Source organism: Lynx canadensis, chromosome A2 (genome assembly GCF_007474595.2).
Source record: "Lynx canadensis isolate LIC74 chromosome A2, mLynCan4.pri.v2, whole genome shotgun sequence".
Lineage (NCBI taxonomy): Eukaryota > Metazoa > Chordata > Mammalia > Carnivora > Felidae > Lynx > Lynx canadensis.
In genome coordinates this window covers 156,531,774-156,556,282 of record NC_044304.2, presented here as the reverse complement: position 1 = coordinate 156,556,282, position 24,509 = coordinate 156,531,774, and the positions used below count along the sequence as shown (strand labels likewise).

Below are 24,509 nucleotides of genomic sequence, written 5' to 3'. Positions count from 1 at the left end.
GGTTAAGTCTCAGAAAGCTGTCCCCAAATGTTTTCAGGACTTTACTGCTATTACTTTTATTGTTGCTGCCTCTTTCCCCTAATATGCTGTCCAGAGCAGAGCCGGGAGAGGTGTGGGAAAGAGAAGGCCGTGGGTCTGGTGTCTCCGGCCCTGGGAGAAGGTGCTCAGAGCGTGGCGAGGCGGTCAGGCTGGGGCAATGGACAGTTGAAAGGCCAGCACCAGGATCTCTCAGATGCTGCATCCTGAGGTGACGAGCCACTGGCGAGAGGCAGGAAACTGTGTGTACGCCTCCCCTTGGGAGTAGTGACCTGGAGCCCGGTGGGGAAGAGGGGGTCAGTAAGCTATCATGAAGCGGAAGTAGATAGCAAGGTCCTCATCCAGGAGCCAGGCTACCACCTCAGCCTCAATGTCCCTCATAAAAAAACCATGATGCTGGCCAGATTGAAGCAGAAGGCTAGGTTAAATAGGTGGTCACGAAGGGCTGCTGTGTCTGATGTCCCGTCATCCTCTTGCTGGGCCATGTCCACAACCTGCCACATCTCCCCCACGGAGGAGGCCACAAAGTGCTCTTCAAAGTTCTCTTGATCCTGGTCTGCAACCGTGGAGAGGGGGAGGCACTGAAAGGGCCGATCCTAACCTGCCCCCGCCCAGATCCTGGCCTATACCAGAAAGGTGATGAAGTTAGAGAGTCTGAGAAGAAGTTAGGGCCTGGGGCTTTTGGCCCAATTGTGCATCCCCTTATCCTTGGCCAGGGAGGCGGTGCTCCATCTGGAGGTCTCCTCTGGTCTGTATTCAATCACAGCCCCAACTCAGGTGCGCACATACCCCATTTCTACCTCAAACGGCCTCCTCCAAAGCATTACAACACTTGGGGTTGGAGGGACCACCCCAGGGAAGGGATGGAAACTACAACCTCTTCCAAGATAAATGCACCCCTGCCCATACACACGAAAGCCACCTGTGTGGTGCTCTAGCCAGCCCGTGGTATGTCTCTGAATACGTCCCCCGCTAAGAACCCTGCTCTAACCCCTTTACCTGACTCTCTCACGCTACAATAATAAGGGACTGGGCTTCTCTCCCCACAACCCGACCTATCTCAGGTTTCACTCCAGCCTGATAGGAACTGGGGGGCTGACTCCAAAGAGGTCTGATCCCTAGCTCCAGACACTGTTGTCCTACCTGTGGAGGGTGTTTTCTCGTTCTGACTCCTCTCGTTGGGATCCAGGCTGCCTTTCTGAAGCTTCGCTCCCTTGACCCGCAGCAGCAGCAAGATGGCGGCCAGGAATGCTGCCCTGCAGAGCTGGGAGCCCAGGGAAGTCATGGGCCTGCCCATCCACCACCTTTGGTCTTCCCTACTCCCCTATGCCCAGTCGGCTCCCCCCACCTCCCTCCCCTGTCCCTGTCCCAGCCCTTACCACTTCCCTGCACCGTTTTCTTCCCTTCCCTTCCATGGGACCTCTGACGTCATGAGCTTTGTGACATCACAGCCATGGGCCTGCCCCTCATTCAGGTCACTAGAGAGTTCCCTTGCCAGGCAAGAGAGTGGTGAGTAGCCAGCAGAGGCTTCTGGGATGATCCTACTGCATCATCCTGTGGAGGGCAACAAAATGACTTCAGAGTTTGTGAAGTACTTTCACATCCATTACATCATGAGATCGATATAGCAACTGGGACTCAAAGTAGTAGTGTCATCATACCCATCATATAGATGAGGAAACTGAGGTTCACAAAAGAAATGACTCTTCTGCTTAACATCACACAGACAATAAAGGGCGGAGCAGGACTCTCGACCACCTCTTTGTTTTAGTGTTTATTTATTTATTTTGAGAGAGAGGGAGACAGAATCCCGAGTAGACTCCATGCTGTCAGTGTAGAGTGTAACACAGGGCTCAAACCTCAAGATCATAACCTGAGCCAAAATTAAGAGTCAGGCACTTAACCGACTGAACCACACAGGTGCCCCTTGACCACCTCTTTTGATTCCAAACATCACAGCTTCCTCTCTTCCATGCAGCCATTCTCTAAGGTAAGTGGCTTGTATAGAATGTGGCCCAGAGCAGATGTGGAAATATCGGATCCTCAAGTCCTGGGCTGTACCTGAAACTCAGGTCCACCAAAACAGAGGAAGGTAGAGAGGCATAGGTGTTGGGGGAGAAAAGAGTACATGGTGTGTGTGCGTGTACGTGCACACACACACACACACACGCACACACACACATGCATGTGTACATAGAGAGAGAGAGACAGAGAATGGGGTACCCTGTGCCCAAGCAGAAATCATTCCCTCATTCTTCATCCTCCCCTAGACTTTCCTCTCCCTAAGCCTTTGGCCTCTTGAACTGGTAGACAAACCCCTCTTCTCTCATTTTACAGCCCCTCATACTCTCAGACACAAAGAAAAAGTTGTTAGAGGCTCATCCTCCAAACTCCTTGCTTGATGGAAGCAGAGTCTTTTTTTTAAAGTTTTATTTATTAATTTTGAGAGAGAGAGAGAGAGCATGCATATGAGCTGGGGAGGGGCAGAGAGAGACACAGAAAGAGAATGGGCAGAGAGAGAGAGAGAGAGAGAGAGAGAGAGAGAGAGAATCCCAAGCAGGCTTTGCGCTGTCAGCACAGAGCCCAACGCGGGCTCTTGAACTCACGAGCTGTGAGATCATGACCTGAATGGAATCAAGAGTTGGACACTCAACTGACTGAGCCACCTAGGTGCCCTGTAGTTAGAGTCTTTAAAGAAGCAGCAGCATGGCAGCGAGGCCAGGATCCCAAATAACAGATTTCCAGAAACTTGCCTCAAAGCCCCAATGCCTGCCAGGCCCGTGAAGCTGGTGAGCACAGACCTGCTGGCAGTAATGGGCGGTGGCTAATTATCTGCTTCCCAGAGCAGAGATGGCTGGGGATGGGGCAGGTGGGATTGGGGAGGCAGGATGGAGTCCTGCCCTGGTAAACCAGAAAGCAATGCAGGCTAGGAGCTACAGGGCAGGTGCTGGGGTAGGTGGGAGGAGATTGTGGGCACACTTGAGCTATCACAACCCTCTCACACCACTCGTGGAGCCCATGCATCCCACGCCTGAGTGAACCACCAAGTGCATGCGCAGGAACGTGTACCCTTTCTGGAAGACGGAATTGCAGACGTGGAGTACAGCTGGACCTCTGCTAGCAGAGTGCTCACCAGGAGGCCCCCCTGGGACAGCTGCAACCTCTTCTATACTTCCCGCCCACCCAGGCCAGGTGACTGGGGAGTGGTACACGAGGTCACTGGACGGTGGGGGAAGAAAGATTCAAGTAAGCAGGTGACCCTGTTCACCCCTACCGTGCACTCATTGACCTTCATGTCCAGGAAACAATGCTTGGGTGGAAAAAAGTCACTAATCTGGTTACTTTGGGGGAGGAGCTTCTTGGTTCCAGGCAAAAAGAGAAGCAAACCCAGGCTCAGTGTGTGTGGATGGGGAGGGACGCTGGGGGTGGAACAGGGAGGCGTGAAAAGAACTGGGTTGTACTGACCACCGTTCCTTGCGTTTCCTCACCACCTGCTGCTGGTTCCCTGTGTTGGGAGAGATAATTCGAGCAGGAATTTAATTTGTTTTAGTACAAAAGCAATTTAAGAAGTCTGGAAAACAAAAAGGGTCAGTAATTCCACTATTCAGTGCTAATCACTATTAATGTTTTAAAGTGTATTCAAATCCTTTCCTTACATGGCTGTAGGTATGTGGGGTGGGAGTGTATTTCCTAAAAAGATAAAATCCAGGCACGATGCATTTCCCTCTCCCTACATCACATCCAAATAAGAGCTCTGACTGCTTTGACACCAAGAGGCTCTGGGACCTGAAAGTGTAGTGAGGGGCTCCTGGTCCCCTAGGGGCCATCAGGGACTCTCCTGAGACTGAGGGAAGCTGCTACCTGGGGGGAGAGGGGTCCTAGGTGTTCTTGTCCACTGAAGGCTGAGGGAGCATGAGAAGGGACGAGGGAGAAATAAGGTGGTGGAGGGGGGTATGACAAAGGAGAAGGAGTCAGGGGAGAAAGCCAGCGGAGAGCAGGCAACTCCTTAAAGATCAGGGCTACGGCTGACCCTCGAACAACACGAGGTTAGGGGCACTAACCCCCCAAGCAGTCAAAAGTCCAAGTATATACTTTTGACTCCCCCAAACCTAACTACTAATGGCCTACTGTTGACTACAAGCCTTACCGATAGCAAACTATCGACTGGCACATATTTTGTATGCTATATGTATTATATGTTGTGTTTTTATAACAAAGTACGCTAGAGGAAATACACTGTTAAGAAAATCATATGGAAGAGAAAATATGTTTACAGTACTGTGCTGTATTTATCAAAAACTATCCTCATAGAGGTGCACTTGTGAATGGGGCACCTGGGTGGCTCAGTTGGTTGGGTGTCTGACTTCAGCTCAGGTCACGATCTCACGGTTGGTGAGTTTGAGCATCGGGCTCTGTGCTGACGGCTTAGAGCCTAGAGCCTGCTTCAAATTCTGTGTCTCCCTCTCTTCCCGCTCCTCCCCCGCTCATGCTCTGTCTCTCTCTCCTTCAAAGATAAATAAAAACATTAAAAAAAAAAATTTAGAATTGGACCTGTGCAGCCAGCCTGGGCCAGTGAGAGGGTGAAGACCCAGATGGGGGCACCTGTTCCTGAGCCCCCCTCTCTCCCCAACCCCAGCCCCAAGGATGGGGCCCTTGGTGGCGAGCCCCCCTGTACCTGCTCTGTGCGGCTCTGACTGGGCCGGCCCCTCCCCACCCCCACCGCCTCCAGGATTAGCTTTATGGGTTGAGTATTTCTTAGGCGGGCCTCCTTCCTCTGCCAGTCCCTGCTTATCAGAGCATCTACAACCCCCACCTCAACCTTATCACTCAGTCCATCTCCTTAGACTGGAAGTCCCAAGGCTTCAGAGGCCATTACCATCCCACACAGCCCCAACCCCCAGCAAAGCAGAAAGTTGCCCTACAAGGTGACCCCCCTCCCCTTTCCCAGCTGGCACCTCCCCACCACCTGGGTGAGAGCATGCTTCCTCCTGGTCTCTGGCATCCCCTCTCCCTTTCCTTATTTGTTTTCCTTTCAATTCCCCTTCTATAAAGGTCACTTTGTCCATCCTTCAATCTTGTAGTAAAAGAAGAGGGGAGTCCCCTGCTCCTGAAGACCCCCCAAGGTCCTGTGTCCCCCCAAGTCTCTCACATCTGTACAGGCCGAAGATTCAGAAGAAAAAGCAAGTTATGGCGGACGATTTGGAGCTAAGTTTCCAACTTTAAAGCCAGTCTAGTTTTGTTACTAGCCGTGGGCCATCACCCTCCCTCTCTGTGCTCTGCCCTTCTCTTTAGAAAATTAGGAGAGCCCTCAGCCGATTCCCAGGTACTGCATCTGTCTCCCGGGTGACTCGAATTCAGTAACAAGCATTTCCAATCAGAAGAGAAATAGAAACCACCCTATTGGAAAATAACACAAAAGGTCATGTGTCCTCAGTCCTGCCTCATCATTCCCGAAGAGAGTCCCCAGATTTCTCTGTCCACCACCTCGGCTCAGCTCCTGCTGTTCCAGTTCTGGGGTCTCCCCTGACTGGGGCTCCACAAAGCTGGGAAGGAAGAGAAGTTTCACTGAGGACGTGGCCTGGAAGCCTCCGGGAGGCTGGCTGCAAGGTTGAGAACAGAGATAACCACAAAGACCGCAATGCAGACAAGCAGCGCTCAGGGCTTGGAGCCCATCTGCGGAAGGAGAACCAATAGTCACTGAACTCTTACGCTCAGGCTTTACAGACACATGAGACAGTACAATTATTGGCCCCGTTCTACAGATTGGAAGACTGAGGCCTGGGAAGCTCACTTAACTGACCTGTAAGGGGCCAAGAGCCAGAGTTCAAACCAGAACTTGCCTGATTGTCAAGCTGGAGGGCTTTTACTTTTCTACTTTCCTGTATCCCAATAAGTGCTCACCTTGCATGTGGGGCCCACATTCTGGGCTTCATCCTTGCTCCCCCTCTACATCCCATAGCCTCCTAGCCTGCCCCTGTCTCCCCTGCAGCCCCAGTCCACTGCTGGGAAGGAAGTTCCCTCCTCCACCTCCCCTCCCAACTCTAGAGCAGGTTCTGTGCCCGGGGGCTCTCTAGAGAGAGCTCCTCCCCTCCAGGTAAAGCCACATTCTCCTGGCAGGGCCCCCAGTCACCTCACTGCATACACACACACTCCACCCACAAACTGCACGCTGTATACACAAGTCACACTGGAGATATACTCACTCTCAGTCCCAACCCCAAACAGACCCCGCCTCCTCCTCTGTGGACTCCTAGACCGGCTCCTTTTACCACATTCCCTAACCTGCCAGTGCCTGAAAGAAGACAATATGGGGTCTCCTCCACCTAAGGCAGAGGGGCCCAGGGTCCAACTCCAGAAACTTCTGGCCTCCTGGCTGCTCAGAGAGCAGGACTGGGATCAGCATCTGGACGAGGCCCACATGCTGCAACAGAAGAGGTAGGCTGCCCCAGTCGTGCCACGTCCCACCTCCCCCTGATCCCCCAACCCTCTGATCCACTCCGCTGCTGTATCTCTGCTTGCAGCGGCCCAGCATTCAGTGTCGGGTGGTCGGGTGCACCCAGCCCACTCCTTACGAACCCCAGCTGTCTCTGTCAGTGGGCAGGAGGAGACTCAGTGTAGATTCGAAGCCAGGGACAAAGTGACACTACAGCTCCAACCTGCCTGGCTGGTGGAGGAGGGGGCTGGGGGACAGAAAGGGACAGGAACAGAAGAAGGATAGAAGAAAGCAGATTGGGGGAGGGGGAGGACAGGCAGGTGAAGGCTGGTGGGGAGCAAATTACCGGGGAAGGCACGAGATCCTGCAGGTTTTGGAAGACTTGTTGCCTGGAGAAAGAGCGAAGCATTCCCATTAGCGTGAAGGAAAATTGCTTGTGTGAAAAAGAGGAGGAGAGCTGTGTTCTGTAGAACTTCTGGAGCTGACCAGCTGATGAGGGAAACTCAGCTTATCTACCTTTTATTGAGTGTCTACTTTGTGCAGCGGAATGCTGGGTCGGGAGGATCATCGGTAGACTGAATGAGGCCTGTGCCTGCCCGGGGGATGCCTGCAGGTCAGGTGGGGCTGATGTGTTTCACGGAAAAGCAGCGGCCAGGGCGGGGACCTATATCCTGCAGGTGGGCCTCTGCCTCAGAGCATCTGGGGAACCTGTCACCCATCTGAGAGCTGCCTGGGGATGGGGTGAGCAGACAGTAGCAGGCCTGCGGTCCAGCCAGGGCTGGCCTCGTGGGCAGGTGGCCTCTACAGTGGCACAGGATCCCGTGTTGCAGAAAACCCCTGCACTTGGTTTAATGCGCTGCTGTGGTCAACTTGAAATTCGTAATTTTCGAACCGGGAGTCCTACATTTTTCTTTCGCGCTGGGCCTCACCAATGGTACAGCTGGCTGTGGCTGCAGTCGGAGCCCTCATTTGGGAAAGGCTCTCTGCTTGCTCACCAACCCCCACCCCAGGCCCTGTGAGGGAACCTTTGGCCTCCCCACCTCCCTCGAAACTTCAGGGTGAGGCCAGGGCAGTCTTGGAGAGAGAGCTGGGTTCTGGACCTGCCCTCCGCAGAGGGCGGTGCGCTAGAGGCCCGGGTGCTGAAGCTGTGTGCGGTGCGTCCAGCACAGGGGGTGAAACCAGGTTAGCCCTGGTTACCCTGAGCTGGGACTATTCACCCTGAGGGTCTAGGTGAGGTGGGGAGGGCGCTGGCCCTTACTCTGCTGGTCCCTCCTGAGAGTACTTTTCTAATGGGCAGACCTGAGCTCCACCTCAAGATAAAAAGCTTCTTCTTTAAATAAAAATATTCTTCCCCCTGGCTCACAGGACAATTGGAAGAGAGGATGGGGGACGTGGGGACACCAGGGGAAGCACTGGTCAGTCTGTTTGCCTCTCATTTCTCCCCTCGTGACCCTCCCCTGCCTTGTATTCACCCTGGGATCTGATTTGTGCCTGCAGCTTTAGCTTTTGTTTGGTTCATCCAGGCAGGGAAGAAACAAAGATGAACTGACAAGAAGTGCCTTAGGACGGATACCTCCACAGGGCTTCTGCTCCTAGCTGCTAGGTTCCCAGAGGAGCCCAAGGCTATGATCCTCCTCAGTTATGAATGGGGTAAAACACGGAAGGAATCCGTCCTCCGCACCACCCCCCCCCCCCCCCACAGCGTGGATCTGACTCTGAGCAGCCCTGAGGGGTATTTGGAATTTTGGCAGCTTGTAAATCGCCTAAGTTCCAACAGCTGGTCCCTCTCTGCCTCTCTGCCCCTCTGGTCTCTCTGACTCCCTTAGCCTAAGGAGAGCTAGCTCAGCAGGCCTGGGAGCAGGGGTGAAAACATTTACTCAGCTTAGGTGGATTCAGTGAGGCCCGATGGCCTCCTGTCAGGGTCATCAGGGCCACCAGCTCTGCAGCATGGGCCCCTTCTGCCCCCACAAGTCTTCTGCCCACTGGAGCCTTGAGGCCTCCCCCCCCCCCCACCGCCAACCACCCCCCACCAGACTTGGGCAGAGCTGGCAATGACACAACCATGGGGGAAACTCTCACCCCAGTCTGACCCTCAGCTAGAGTCCAGTTAACGACTCTTTGCAATGTGTCACTGCACACTGTGTGACTCGTATCTGTTCCACATAGAGAAGGTCTCTGATCCTCTCTCTGCCTTTGGCCTCTCAGTGATTCTGTCTCTACTGGACTCACGTTCATCTTCTCCCAGGATCCGAGAGTCTCCACTGCTTCAGGCAGCCAAGGAAAATGACCTGTGTGCCCTCAAGAAACTTCTGCTGGACCGAAGCTGTGATTTCCGACAGAGAGGTGGGTTGGGTGTGATGGAGCCAGGCCACCTGCCCTGCCTCGCCCCAGGACGCTGAGGATTTCTGCGAGGAAGCAGGGAGAGAGCCTTGAGCCAGAGCCCCTTCCTCAAGATGTTCTTGGAGGTGTTTGACACTCCTATCTTACTCCCCTCCAGGAGCCTTGGGGGAGACCGCACTGCATATAGCGGCCCTCTATGACAATCTCGAGGCCGCCGTGGTGCTGATAGAGGCTGCCCCGGAGCTGGTCAAGGAGCCCACCTTGTGTGAGCCATTTGTAGGTGAGGAGCCCACACAGTAGTTCAAGGTGGAGACAGGTGTGGGAGAGTCTGATGTCACCTCTTAAAATGGGTCTCCGAAGGGTGGCCTGGGAAGAGGTGCTAGAGGGTTCAGGAAGGTTGCCCTTGAGTTGGAAGGCATGCATACGTCCCAGTCTTGGCCTTTAGCATCCGTGACTTTCTTTCTTTTTTTTTTTGAGATTCATCTCTTCATAGAGGGCTCCAAACGCAGCTGCCCTTTATTGATTGATTGATTGATTGATTTATAATTTAAATCCAAGTTAGTTAACATATAGTGTAATAATGACTTCAGGAATAGAATTTAGTGATTCATCACTTACACGTAACACCCAATGCTCATTCCGACAAATGCCCTCCTTCATGCCCATCATCCATTTAGCCCATCCCCCCACGCAACTCCCCACCAGCAACCCTCAGTGTGTTCTCTGTATTTAAGACTTTCTTATGGTTTGTCTCCATCTCTGTTTTTATGTTATTTTTGCTTCCCATCCCTTATGTTTTGTATTTTAAATTCCACATATGAGTGAAGTCACATGATATTTGTTTTTCTCTTATTTCTCTTAGCATAATACCCTCTAGTTCCAACCATGTTGTTACAAATGGCAAGATTTCTTTCTTTTTGATCACTGAATAATATTCCATTGTGTATATATATATATATATATATATATATATATATACCACATCTTTTTTTTAAAATTTTTTTTAACGTTTATTTTATTTTTGAGACAGAGAGAGACAGAGCATGAACGGGGGAGGGTCAGAGAGAGGGAGACACAGAATCTGAAACAGGCTCCAGGCTCCGAGCTGTCAGCACAGAGCCCGACGCGGGGCTCGAACTCACGGACCGTGAGATCATGACCTGAGCCAAAGTCGGCCGCTTAACCGACTGAGCCACCCAGGCGCCCTGGTACCACATCTTCTTTATCCGTTCATCAGTCGATGGACATTTGGGTCCTTTCCATACTTTGGTTATTGTTGATAGTGCTGCTATAAACATTGGGGTACATGTGCCTCTTTGAATTGGTGCGCCTGCATCCTTTGGATAAATACCTAGTAGTGCAATTGCTGGGTCATAAAGTAGTTCTATTTTTAATTTTTTGAAGAACCTTCACACTGTTTTCCAGAGTGGCTGCACCAGTCTGCAATCCCACCAGCAGTGCAAAATGATTCCTATTTGGGGCACGTGAGTGGTTCAGTTGATTAAGTGTCCAACTTCAGCTCAGGTCATGATCTCGCGGCTGGTGAGTCTGAGTCCCACATCGGGGTCTGTGCTTACAGCTCAGAGCCAAGAGCCTGCTTCAAATTCTGTGTCTCCCTCTGTCTCTGCCCCTCCACCTCTAGTGCTCTGTCTCTCAGAAATGAATAAACATTTTAAAAAAAGGTTTCTCTTTCTCCCCATCCTTGCCAACATCTGTCGTTGCCTAACTAAATTGTTAATGTTAGCCATTCTGACTGGTGTGAGGTGGTATCTCATTGTGGTTTTGATTTGTATTTCCCTGATGATGAGTGATGTTGAGCATTTTTTCATGTGTCGGTTGGCCATCTGGATGTCTTCTTTGAAAAAGTGTCTATTCATGTCTTTTGCCCCTTTCTTCACTGGATTATTTGTTTTTTGGGTATTGATTTTGATAAGTTCTTTATAGATTTTGGATACTAACCCTTTATCTGAGATGTCATTTGCAAATATCTTCTCCCATTCTGTTGGTTACCTTTTAGTTTTGCTGATTGTTTCCTTCACTGTGCAGAAGGTTTTTATCTTGGTGAGGTCCCAATAGTTCATGTTTGCTTTTGTTTCCCTTGCTTCCCAAGACATGTCGAGTAAGAAGTTGCTGCAGCTGAGGTCAAAGAGGTTGTCGCCTGTTTTTGCCACTAGGATTTGGATGGCTTCCTGTCTTATCTTTAGGTCTTTCATCTGTTTTGAGTTTATTTTTGTGTATGGTGTAAGAAAGTGGTCAAGGTTCATTCTTCTGCATGTTGCTGTCCAGTTTTCCCAGCACCATTTGCTAAAGACACTGTCTTTTTACCATTGGATATTCTTTCCTGCTTTGTCAAAGATTAGTTGGCCATACATTTGTGGGTTCATTTCCGGGTTCTCTATTCTGTTCCATTGATCTATGTGTCTGTTCATGTACCAGTACCATACTGTCTTGATGATTATAACTTTGTAATACAGCTTGAAGTCTGGGATTGCAAGCATATGTGACTTTATTTAGCCATTCACTGTTTCCTTTCCTTTCAACTCCTCTCATGTTCCCTGTAGGACAAAACTCTGTTTCTTTCTCTTATAACAACATTACAGTGATTCCATGTACACCCTACCCACAACAGTCAAGAGGTGGGGACAGTGAGGTGGACAGCCTCTGAGACAAATTGCCCTGAGTCTCAGGCCACTGTGCTAAGCCAAGGGCAGAAATCTATGCCAGGACCTCTCAGGGACCTCCTGCCTGCCAGTGAGATGTTGTGTCCTTGGAAGAATTGGGGACAGCCCTATCACTGAGACGTCTCTCTCTCTCTGGGCCAGGTCAGACCGCCCTGCACATAGCCATCGTGAACCAGAACGTGAACTTGGTGAGAGCCCTGCTTGCCCACGGGGCCAGCGTGTCTGCGAGAGCCACAGGCACGGCGTTCCGCCGCAGCCCCCGCAACCTCATCTACTTTGGTGAGAGCGGGGCCGGGGCTGGGAGGAAGGGACATGGGGAGGTGGGCAAGAGCAAAGGGAGGGCGGGCCGAGGAGGGCCGGAAGCAGCTGGGCCTTCCAGGGTATCAGGCCAGAGCCAAGCCTCCCCGCGCCGCGTGCTCCATCCCTGCCTCTGCTTCTGCTGACGAGCGTCCCCGAGCCCAGAGCTGCCACGCGAGGGCAAGGAGGCAGTCACTCGGGGACGCTGCCCATCCCCCAGCCCATCGGGCCCTCACGGCAGCGAGCCTTCTGTGTCCACAGGGGAGCACCCCTTGTCCTTTGCTGCCTGCGTGGGCAGTGAGGAGATGGTGAGGCTGCTCATTGAGCATGGAGCTGACATCCGGGCCCAGGACTCCCTGGGTAAGAGCTGGGGGCCGGAAGGGCAGGGGCCACCCCAGGTCGGGCAGGGCATCAGCGGGGACTTCAGCGCAACGGCCACGTGACGCCCGCGTCCTCCCCCAGGAAACACCGTGTTGCACATCCTCGTCCTGCAGCCCAACAAGACCTTTGCCTGCCAGATGTACAACCTGCTGCTGTCCTATGATGGGCGCAGGGACCACCTGCAGTCCCTGGACCTCGTGCCCAATCACCAGGGTCTCACCCCCTTCAAGCTGGCCGGAGTGGAGGGCAACACCGTGGTGAGGGACACTCCCCTGGCCCCATGGCGGCCTTTCAAAGACCCTTGGTGCCCAACTGCCCGGAGGGTGGGGCCCCTTCCTCCCTACTCTGTCGCTAAATGTTCAGCCTCAGGGACCCCTGGGCGGGAGGCTTTGAGAATGTCGCTTTAGGACATGTGCTCTGGGAGCCCGGCGTTCTGTTCCCTTTGCCCGTCCTCCTCTTTCAGATCCTTATAGGGTGTGTGGGAAAGAAAGACAACCAGAAAAAAGGAGGCTCACGCAACTAACTGTCCGTCAGTCGCAAGGAGCGGGCCGTAGCCGTCGTCAGCGGTGGAGACCCCCCGGCCCAGCTTCTCACACTGACCCTCCGACTCACCCCCGTGTCTTCTCAGATGTTCCAGCACCTGATGCAGAAGCGGAAGCACATCCAGTGGACCTACGGGCCGCTGACCTCCACTCTCTACGACCTCACCGAGATCGACTCCTGGGGGGAGGACATGTCCTTTCTAGAGCTGGTGATTTCCTCCAAGAAGCGAGAGGTATGGGTGCCACAGATGACCAGGGGCTGTCAAGTGTCTGAGCAAAGCCTGTCCATTTGCTTACATCCTGGGCTCCAGACACTTCCCTGCTTTATAATAAATGGAGATGAGAACCGAACCATGGAGCCTTTGGAAGAAAAGTCCAGTCTGACTGTGTTCTCCCTCTGCCCAGCTCCAGCCCTTTCTGCTTACCTTTCTCATACTAACCTTTTAGGTGAGGGACTCTCCAAACGGAAGCCGCTTCCTAGCATTCATTCATTCATTCAGCACACTGAGGACCTTCTGAGTCCCAGCTGCTGTATAAGGAACTGAGAGTACAGAAATAAATCAATCATAGTTCCTGTCTGCTTCCTCTCACCCCACTCCCTGTCCTCAGTAAGTGCAATGGAGTACAACGTATGCCACCATAGGAGTCTGCACCATGCACAGTGGCAGCAACACTGAGGTCAAGTGACTTGTCCTGGATGGGCCAGGGAAGATGTCACAGAAGAAGGGCTTGAGCTGGGTCTTCTAGGGGAGCTGGAATTCACCAGGAAGAGGAGGGGAAAGAGAGCTCCCCAGAGAGCGGGAAACACGTGCGCCATTCTGATAGTACTGAATTGAGTGAACGGTAGGATGGGAAAATTTGTCGAAGACTCTAGGAGCAAGGAGCAAATGCTTCGGGTCCTCGGGAACTTCCAAAATAGTGGCAAGATAGAATTTCTGTTGTTTATCTGCAACCTGACAATTTCCTAACAACCTTTATAAGGCCATAAAATGTAGACAATCATTAGTAAGAGAGAACTTGAAAGGTCACTTTATGTGATCTTACTCAGAGAATATTCCTGGAAGCAGATAAACTTCTATCAGGATTTCTTAGGAATTAGAACGCCAATCCTGCTGTGTGAACTGTGCCGACATAAATCCTTGATGTCCGGTTTCAGTGAGCTCTCAGTGTTCTCCTCCAGGTTTTATTCTTGTCTTAGTCAGCTACTTTTCCTTTCCTTCAAAATTCCTAGTCCCTTTTACATCTCTCATAGCCTTCCCCCCTTAGTTCCCTCAAAGCCCAGACTCCTACATTATGGCAAAAATTGAGGCTCTCCGCAAAAATCGGGCTCCTCCTACTTCCTGCCTTGAGCTGCCAAATATATCAGAAACTGCCCACCATCTCTCCTTCCCTCTGGGTTCAGCAGAAAAGGTATTCTGTTGGCTAATGGTTCATTCCTACAGCTATGGTTTGACTTTTGCCTTTTCTTACTTTCTCAGATGCTTCATTCCCTCTACCCCCCACTCTCATTTGTGCTTAACCCCTTGCTGTGTACTTCCGTCAGACTCCAGCCTGCCGCGGGGGCTTAGATGGTTGCCTCATCCAACTTTCTGTGCCTCTACCGCTCCCCTCCAGTGCCTAAGACTTGCAGAGAAAATAGGACTACTTCCTTGCTTGAACCCCCTGTGCTCCCTATTGCATTCAGAAAGATAATTCAAACTCCCCACTGTGCTCCCAATACCTGATGGTCTGCCTCTTATCTACGTCACCCCTTAGAACTCCTGCCCACCACTCCCCACAGGTCCTCTCACGTCCCCAGATGCACCTCGTTTGCAGATGACCACCTCTCTCGCCTGGCTGCCTTGGCGACTGCTGCTGCTCATGGACCGATCTCTAACTCCCCCTTCTTTCTACTAACTACTGCTCATCCCTCAAAGCCTCATTGGGGTTCTGGCGTCTCGTGCTTACTTCTTTAACAGAATGAATGGTGATGATGCTGTTGTTGCGCTGCCCTCTGGGACCTGGCGGGAAATCCAGCACTCCTCACCGTGCCAGTCACCCCCTGTCCCCCAACCTATGCACTGCTTCCATGGTAGGCTCGCCAGATCCTGGACCAGACCCCAGTGAAAGAGCTGGTGAGCCTCAAGTGGAAGAGATACGGACAGCGGTACTTTCACATTCTGGGTGCCTTGTACATGCTCTATATGATCTGTTTCACCGCCTGCTGCATCTACCGCCCCCTCAAGTTCCGCTTGGGCAACCGCACAGATCCCCGGGACAACACAGTCCTCCAGCAGAAACTGCTGCAGGTGACTCTTCCTGGAAGGGGATGGAAGGGAGTGGGAGCGCGGGGTGCTGGTGCTGGACGCCTGAAGGATACCTACCCAGGAAAGGCACTACTCACTGGGCTCCAGCGGCTACAGGCTCCTGGTCACGCAGACAGAAATTTGGCATGAGATAGCCGCCAAAAAGGGAGCTTAATGAGTAAAAAAACACACTTACCCAGGGACCTGTGGTTTTTCTCGCTAACCCTGAAAGAATACTTGTTGTTACGAACACCATACATTTGTGAACTTCCTTATAATTCGCAAGCCCTATTGTTCAAAAGGGAGGAAAATCATACTCCAAGTACATTTCTGAGTCCATTTCTGGTCTGTTAGGGCAACACAGACGTCCCTCCTGGCCTGCCCTCTCTTCTGTGTACTGTCAACATGAGGGCATTGGCAATCCTGTGTCAGCTGTCAGACCACCTGTCAGGTCCCCTGCACAAGGTCCCTGGATTAAGTAGCAGGTTGAAGTAAATAATTTCTGAGGCTCCTTTTATGCCTGTGGGCTTGCCATTCTGTAGTGTTGTTCAGAGACCCAGGGTGGTAAGGATGGCTGGGCAGAGGTGTAGAGTAGCCGTAAGAGTCTGCTGTTGATGGGAGCAAACTCTCCTTCTCGGGTGACGGCATTAGTAGGCTCTAATGGGAGCCCCTGAGCATCTACAGTCAATGAGTGTGGCTACTTTGGGTTGGTTTACAGTTCGTGGCTAACCACAGTTTTTGTCCCGGGGACCTGAAATAGCCAAAGGTGGGTGCAAGTATGTGGGCAGAAGGCAAAAGAAGGATTTTGCCAGGTGAGTAAGAGCTAGGTGACTGGAGATTTATGTTCCATGGAGGATGGGCCAGCCACAGGTATGGCGCAGCCTCGGCTAGGAAGAGGGGTAGTTCGGGTCAGAAAGAGAACATAAGTTGCTTGCTTCGTCTAGGAACAAAAACCCCGAGTCAAGTTAGGCCAGAGAGAGTGGGATACACAGGGAAACAACAGGGCAGAGCCTCATTAAACCGCAGAGTTGGTCACAACACTCCACCTCGCTTGCTCCTGTAACTGCCTCTCAGTATATATTCAGCGTGCTCGTGTATACAGAGCCTGTCTCTGACAAAGGAGGGTTTGCTGCCCAGAGAGGATGATCCTGAGTGTGGAGTGGCTGCCCTGTTATGGCGGGCACCAGTGTGCTGGGGGGAGGTTGTATTCCATGCATCTCAAATTGGGCACAAAGGCTGGCCCTGGTGTGGAACCCACACAGGGGGAAGTAAGGACACTGAGAAGACGGCCAAGTGAGATGGGTGGGAAACTAGAAATGGGGAAAATGCACACCCATGAATGAGCTGAGGGTGACTGGGCTTTTCCAACATTCTAGGCCCTATTTCCCAGATGTGTTGTTCTCCCAGTCCCCCTTTGTCTCAAGCTTACCTAGGGATTTTCTGGATTTAGATTGTAGATAACGTTCTGGCCTGAGAATTGGGTGATAACTGAACAATTGAGTACTCTAAGTCTCCTCCCTATGTGCCCCTTTCTGTTCAGGACAGGACTAACATGTTTTTTGACCCAGATAGTCTATATTAGGAAGATCCCCTCCCCTTGCCTCAGGACTAGGTGAAGCATAGTTTTAGCTAAGACAACCTCCCCATCCTTCTCTTTTCTTTCCTCTTTCCTTCCGTTCTTCCCTGGTACTACTTTTACCCTTTTGTCTTTCACTTAGATAATAGCTACTTTAACCCAAATAGAAGACTATTGACTTTCAAATATTCTTTTCTTGGTCAGGGGAGAGAGGCTAAGGGTTACAAATGGTCTTATAAGAGGATCGGGTAGCAAAGACCACCAATGGAAGGTCCCTGTTGTTTGGTGTTACCCCTTGAGCCTTGTCCTGAATTTATGGAATATCTGGGTCCTCTTATTCAGTAAATAAATCAATCTGGATAATATCAGGGGCTTCTCAGCTGATCACCATGATCTGAAAGATCCTGATTTCATGATGTACTGGGCTTATTAAATAATAGGAAATTCTCTTTTTTTCCTACTTTATATTACTTGAGAGTCTTAGAGCAATGAAAATGCACCAAGTGTGCCTTGGTTTGATTTTTTAAAGTTTATTTATTTGTTTTGAGAGAAAAAGAGCATGGGAGCATGAGTGGGGGAGGGGCAGGGAGAGAAAGGGAGAGAGAGAATCCCAAGCAAGATTAAAAAAAAATGTTTATTTATTTATTTTGAGAGAGAGAGAGAGAGAGTATGTGAGCTGGGGGAGGGGCAGAGAGAGAGGAGACAGAAAATCCCAAGCAGGCTCCACACTGTCAGCGCAGAGCCTGATGTGGGGCTCAAACTCACAAACCATGAGATCATGACCTGAGCCAAGGTTGTGCTTAACTGACCGAGCCACCCAGACACCCCTTAACTTGATTCATGCAGTTGTTGACATGTTAGTTGGCCCACGGGGATTTATCTTAGACAAATGAATACTTTAATATCCAATTATACTAATAAATTGGATGCACAGGGCTCTCAGTCACAGAAGAATTTTCTCTGTGGATCTCATGGGATCCAGAGAAGTCACTGTGCTCCATGAGAGCCGCCCAGCCTTACCTTCTCAGGACAGTTGAAATGAATGGAAAAACTCATCTATTTATATGCAACAAAACAAACTACACAAAAGCAGACATCCATGAGGATGGAGTTAGTGTGTCTCTGTCCAGTTTTGGGGCTATCTTAAGAGGTTACTTCACTCTAAGATGCCTCATTGTTCAGCCATTAAAGCTGTGCTTTTCCAGAGTTTCCTAAGCACGCTATTAACTGGATTGATCTCCTACCTCCATTCAACGTCTAGTTGGTTTAGGCAGAATGACATGCATTGCAGTCCTAGTTCTCTTGGGTTTCCAGGGGAGCAGAAAGTTCAAAGTGTGGGAGTCAGGTGGCTTGGGTTTTAGTCCTGACTTTGAAACCAAATAGTTATTTGGCCCTGCACAGATCCTACCTCTTACTAGGTCAGTGACTTTTCACCAAGAAGGGAAGCTGGTGAAAACACTGGTTCCTAAGCTACACCACACCTAATAAATCAGAATGTCCATTGATGGTATTTTTAAGAACTCTCTGAGTGATCGTAATATTCAGCCAGGGCTGAGAACTACTGGCTTCCATTTCGGGTATCTATTCGTCTCTAACTTTCCAGTCTTAAGTCAATCACTCTGGTCCTTTAGATTCCTGATGTGCTGTTTAGCAAAAGGGCATTGCTCTCTCATCAAATTTCCTTTTTGTCTCCTGAAGATTTCCTCCATCTCTCCTCTGCCTACCGAACCTAGACATTGTTATAGGTGTTAGAAATTCAACATGGTCTGAGCAAAATACACACTATCTCTCTGCCCTTTTGCAGTCTACAGACTGGTGTACATTAATTAAAGGAATAGATATTTCATTACAATCCATCATTGTTACAATTCACAATATTTTTTCCTCTGGTAAGGAAAAGGACAGGATGCTAAGAGAGCTTACAGCAGGCGCCTGGGCATGCTGAAAAGCCAGAGAAGGTTTCCCTGAGGAAGACACCTAAGCTGAGAGAGCTGGATACCAGTTAGAGGTGAAAAGTTAGTTCTAGGCAGAAAGAATGGATACACAAAAGCCCTGAGGCAGGAAGAACTTTGCCAACATCTGAGGACTGAAAGAAGAGCTAGAACACAGGAGCCGCGGTGAGGGCCTCCGGATGAGATTGTCCACGTGGATCCTTCTCAAATCGTGAAGTGCCTTGTAGGCCATATTGAAGATTTTACTCTCTATCTCAAAGGTAATGGGAAGCTGAGAAGGATTTAAAATTTTTTTTTGGTGTTTATTTATTTTTGATAGAGAGAACACAAGGCAGGGGAAGGAGAAGAGAGAGGAAGACACAGAACCCGAAGCAGGCTCCAGGCTCTGAGCTGTCAGCACAGAGCCTGATGTAGGGCTCAAACTCACAAACTGTGAGATCATGACCGAGCTGCAGTCAGTCACCCAACCAACTGAGCCACCTAGGTGCCCCTCAGAAGGACTTTAACTAGGGGAGGGACTTGACAGGACTTCTGGTTTAGAAAAATGTCTGCGTAGGATGGAGAACAGATTTGAAGGGGCCCGGTGGATGTGGGGAGACTAGTAAAGAGGCTGTTCTAGTTCGGCAAGTGAGAGATAATGGTGGGTTGGCCTGGGGATGTGCTGGGGGTTGGCATCACTACTGTACAATGGATTTGGTGCAGGGAAGAAAGGAGAAGACTGTGGCAGGAACGACTCATAGGTTTCCGTTCATTTAAAAGCATGAAATCTTGCCATTTGCAATGATGTGGATGGAGCTTGAGAGTATCATGCCAAGAGAAATAAGCCAGTCAGAGAAAGACAAATACCTTGTGATGTCACCCAAAGGTGGAATTTAAGAAACAAAACAAAAGAAAAAAAGAGATAAACCAAAAAGAAAAGAAAAAAACCCACTCTTAACTACAGAAGACAAACAGATAGTTAGCAGATGGGATGGGTAAAATGGAGGAATAAGAGTTCATCTATCTTGATGAGCCCTGGGTGATGTATAGAATTGTTGAATCACCATATTGTACTCCTGCAACTGATTTAACACTATATATTAACTAAACTAGAATTAAAATGTTTTAAAAGAATGATAGAAAGTAACCCTGCCGTAAGAAAGAATAACTAAGAAGACAGCAAACAAATTGAATAATTCAGAAATAATTTATTAAATATTTGCTTTGTGCGAAAAAAAAAGAAATTGTCCTCTACCTGTCATGGTCAGTGGGATTGATCTTTTCACATCGTTACTCCTCACAAGCTCTGAAAAACCCAAAGCACCACAGCTATTTGAAAAACCCAACTGACCTCCAGCTCTACACAACTTTGTTCAGCATTCCTAACCAACTTACTGTGAGACAAGCACAGCAAATTAAAGAAGAAAAGAGGCGAGGAGAAGTAGGGAGCCTGGTAGGTGAAAATAGCATCTAACTGAGCATCAAACTTAGTGCTTGCTTTGTGCACTTTACATGCATTTATCAGTGCTTGGGGGAGCTGGTTAAAATGCAGATTCTAGGAGGTTCCTGGGCTGCTTAGTCAGTTGAGTGTCCAACTCTTGATTTGGCTCAGATCATTATTCCAGGGTTGTGGGATGGAGCCCCGTGTCGGGCTCCATGCTGAGCATGGAGCCTGCTTAAGATGCTCTCTCATGTCTCCCTCTGCCCCTCTCCCCTACTTGCACTCTCTCTCTCGCCCTCTGCCCCTCTCTTCTGCTTGTGTGAGTGCTCCCTTTCTCTCTAAAATAGAAAATAAAGGGGCACCTGGGTGGCTCAGTCAGTTATGCACCTGACTCTTGATTTCACCTCATGTCGTGATCTCACAGATTGTGAGTTTGAGCTCTTTCTTGGGATCTGTGCTGACAGCACGGAACCTGCTTGTGATTCTCTGTCTCCTCTCTCTTCCCCTCCCTGCTCTCTCTCTCTCTCTCTCTCTCAAAAATAAGTAAATAATTATTAAAATAAGTAAAATAAAAAATAGATTTATTTTTTATAAATAAATTTTATTTCCGCAGATTCTGACAATAAAGCTCCAGTGAGACCTGAGATTCCTAACTAGCTTTGGGGGAATGCTGATGTTGTAATTCTATGAACCACATTTTGGATGACAAAGCATTAGATCATTTAATCCATATAGATATCCTAATAATTAAAGAAAATCATCACCACTTTAAAGACAGTGAATCTGAAGCCAGAGAGCTTAAGTACTTTGGCAAAGACACTCAGCTAGTAAGAGCATCACTGGAATTGGGATTTTGGTCAGCTTTATCTCAGAACTTCACCTTTAAATACCAACTGAGGTCATTTCTCTGTCCAGAGTGATGTGCCGAACACCAGTGTTCTTTCTTAGTGGACCCACTGCGTGAGAAACTCGTGTCCCCAGGCTTTGAGGGCTACCCACACTCACCTGTGTCCAGATACAATTGATCTGTCCCTGCAAGACAAGGGACATGGAGTGTGAGGGGCAGCCTGGTTAGAAATCCCTGAAATTCCTCATTATTAGCCAGCAGGACTCTTTCTGGGAACTTCATTCCTTTGCAAGCTGGGGTCTTGGGGAGGTAGAGAAGGTCTAGGACTGGAATTTGACCACTGTTTCTGCTGTCTTCCCACCTCCTCTGGGTGGCCCATGCTCCCTGCCTGTCTCTGAGTGGTTCAGGTGACTTTGACTCTGCTATGCCCACCCGCTCTGGGCATTTCCTTCAAGGCAATGAGCTCAGTCAGCTGGTAAATGAGAGCAAGGCCATTAGGCTCACAATGAAGTATGAATGATCAGCCTCCTCAGGGGATTTGGCTGTTGACAACTCTGAAAATTGCAAGCCATATGATGATGTAAAGAATTCCAGTCATTATTGAAAGACATTTATTTTTAGAGTGGGGTGGAGTATTTTCTCAGTGCATTATTAGCCAGGCTTCCTTAGGTGACCTTGAGCTACGAATATGGAAATCCTGAAAAGGCCTAATTCATTGTGACCTTTTCCCCATATGCCTCCAGAGAGGTTTCCCAGTCCCACTTCCCGATTCTGTCTTTATCTCCCCTTTGCAACTTTCTGATCATGGTCAGCTTGCACCTGCCTTCTTATCCCCTCTTTTCCTTCCTTCTTTATTTCAAATCAATGGAACATCCACTACATGGTGCATTGTGGATAAAAAGGAGTAGTACGTCCCTGCTCTCGGGGGACTCTGAGATTACCGGCGAGGCATTTGTGGTCTTTATGAAAAGATTGCAGTGTGCTGGGTGAGGTATGTAAGCAGAGTGGTGCCATGTGCCAATGGGAGAGCCCCTGAGCGGGGTGTGGAGGGGCAGGAAAGGAGGCCCAGGAGGAATGCTGTGACCTGAGTCTTAAGGCTTAAGTAGATGTGAGCCAGTAAACTCATGGAGGAAGGCATTCTAAGAAAAGGGCACAGTCCATGCAAAGGCCTGACTTAAAACCTGAGAACCCCAATAGTTCAATGTGCCCGGAGCATCACACAGAATATGGGGACACAGAGGAGAAGCCAGACCAGCAAGGCTTCTGTACATCACGTTTGCTAGTCTGGGTCTTATTGTTCTTTATTCTCATCTAATCAAAAGAATTAGAAGAACACATGCACATGACTTGAAAATCACATGGCAGGTATAATGAAGAGCAGCAGTGTGGGGGCCTCTCCTGACCCAATGTCTTATTCCCTGGAGGTAACCCAGGTTTTACCTCTTCAAGTTTTCATTCCTGTTGCTGTCTCCACGCTACTGAATAATATGCTTCCATCTTTATTCATTAATTAAATGTATACATTATTGGAATATAATGGGATTATTGTTGGAATATTTGGAATTTCTGCTATGGTAAAGATCTAGAGAGTGCCCTCCAATCTTATCTCCCCTTCATTTCTATTTTGAAGACTTCAGGGAACTAGGAATGGTAGTGAGCAGCTCAGCCATGTGATGCTATTTGCATTTTAGAAAGACCAGTCCAGAAGCATGGTGGATGGTGGGTTGAACGAGGGGAAATGGTTTCATGGTAAACCAGATGACAGATGCTGCAGGTTTGCATTAAGGGCGTAGTGCTGTGACTTGAGAATGGACGGGGGAAGTCTTTGAGAGAGAATTGAGAGACTGAATGTATAGGACCTTGAGAATGAGTGCCTCTTCTACTTTATTTTGTCAAACATGACCTTGATTCCAAAATCCTTTCAGAAAGACCACACATCCCAAAAGCTGTGGATCAGCCTTTCAACAGAGACAGAAAATCTCGAATACAATCTCCAGAGAATAAAATTCTCAAAATTCAAGGGAAAACTCATTTACCAGTTTAAGTTAGGGTTCAATTCACAAAGGTAGTTAATTAAGAGGAAATTCTTATCATCAGTTCAATAGACACCAGTAAGTCATTTATAAAATTCAATGTTCCTGCCCGTTTTTTAAATGTTTATTTATTTATTTTGGGAGAGAGGGAGAGGCAGAGAGAGAGAGAGAGAGAGAGAGAGGGAGAGAGAAAGAGAGAAACCCAAGCAGACGCTGCACTGTCAGCGCAGAGCCTGACCTCACAAACCACGAGATCATGACCTGAGCTGAAATCAAGAGTTGGACGCTTAACCAACTGAGCCACCCAGGTGCCCCACTCCTGTCCATTTTTAAACCACTAAAATCTTTCTGAAAGATTTTACAAACAAAAGAGTATCTATTCCGAACCGAGAGCCTACGTTAAACACATGGTGTGAAACACTAGAATTCCTTTAAAATCAAAAGAAAAACAAAGTGTTTTAAAAGCCCAATAGTTCCTTTATTTTTTCATCTTTATTGATGTATAATTGACAAAGAAAATTGCAAGTTTCCTAAAGTATACATTGCGGTTATTTGGAATATGTACACACCATGAAAGGATCCCCACCATCTAGTTCATTAACACACTCATCACCTCACATATTTATCTTCTTTCTTTGTTTTTGATGAGAACAATTAAGTTCCATTCTCTTAGCAAATTTCAATTATATAATGCAGTGTAATTAACTACAGTCATGTTTTACATTAGATTCTTGGAGCCTATTCATGTTATAGCTGAGAGTTTGTGCCTTTTTACCAACTTCTCCCTATTTCTTTCACCCCACCGTCCCTTTTCTACACTCTGTTTCTGGGATTTTGACTTTTTTTCTCTTTCTTTCTTTCTTTCTTTTCTTTCTTTTTTTTTTTTTTTTTTAAGATTCCACATATAAGTGGTACCATGCAGTGTCTCTCTTCTCTGTTGGGCTTATTTTACTTAACATAACGCCCTCAAGGCCCATCCATGTTGTTGCAAATGGCAGCATTTCCTTCTTTTTTGTGGTTGAATAATATTTTATTGTATATATATATATATCCCCCATATCTTCTTTATCCACTCATCTATTGACGGACAGTTCCTTTTCATAGATGAGCCAAGGAAAGAAAGGTCGGTGGCAGTTCTTCAGACATACTAAACCAAGATACAAAGTTTTAAAAAGAATTCAAAGTTTTTGTACAAACACATATGCGGTTATTTTATTTCTACATTTAATATTATTTTGTTTCTGTATTTAATATACTTACCAGTTATTCCACTACTCACACCTGATTCTCCAAAAGGAGTTGGAATGTTTTACAATTAAAGAGAGATGCTATAGGAACATTAAGATAAAAGAAAAAGAAGGAGGCCCGTGAAGTGAATTTCAGGACAGAAGAGGGGGTATTCAGTTAGAGCTGAGGATTTAAACAAAACACAAAACAAAACAAAATAAAACCAAGCTCTGAGCTTCCTTGGAAGCAAGGCAAAAGGGAAAATTCCCATTAGATGATAAAATAAAATTGACCAGTTTGTCAAGAGAACATCAATTCTCTAAACAACAATAACAGCAACAACAGCAGCAACATCAACAATAAAGTAACTGAAGTCTAGCCAAGTTTGTTAGATCACATTGCTCACCAACCACATAGACATCAGCTATTTTTTTGATCTCTCCTGGTCCCATATGATTT

The 24,509-nt window shown here is 48.6% G+C and overlaps 2 protein-coding genes across 2 annotated transcripts in view; one reads left to right on the top strand and one right to left on the bottom strand.

Annotated features, from left to right (window-relative positions):
- Positions 1-413: 413 nt before the first annotated feature.
- LLCFC1 (LLLL and CFNLAS motif containing 1) lies at positions 414-5,969 on the bottom strand. The gene is given in 5 exon segments (XM_030297190.1): positions 414-592; positions 1,180-1,393; positions 3,039-3,110; positions 5,477-5,636; positions 5,938-5,969. Coding segments are annotated over 5 exon segments (657 nt in total).
- Positions 5,970-6,005: 36 nt separating this feature from the next.
- Positions 6,006-24,509, top strand: part of TRPV5 (transient receptor potential cation channel subfamily V member 5) — a 28,537-nt gene continuing 10,033 nt past the window's right edge. The window contains exons 1-8 of the mRNA XM_032592469.1: positions 6,006-6,471; positions 8,715-8,812; positions 8,967-9,089; positions 11,632-11,769; positions 12,049-12,147; positions 12,250-12,425; positions 12,797-12,943; positions 14,786-14,998. Of these exons, the coding sequence (XP_032448360.1) occupies positions 6,344-6,471; positions 8,715-8,812; positions 8,967-9,089; positions 11,632-11,769; positions 12,049-12,147; positions 12,250-12,425; positions 12,797-12,943; positions 14,786-14,998 (1,122 nt within the window). The 5' untranslated portion in view covers positions 6,006-6,343. The remainder of the gene's footprint in view (positions 6,472-8,714; positions 8,813-8,966; positions 9,090-11,631; positions 11,770-12,048; positions 12,148-12,249; positions 12,426-12,796; positions 12,944-14,785; positions 14,999-24,509) is intronic.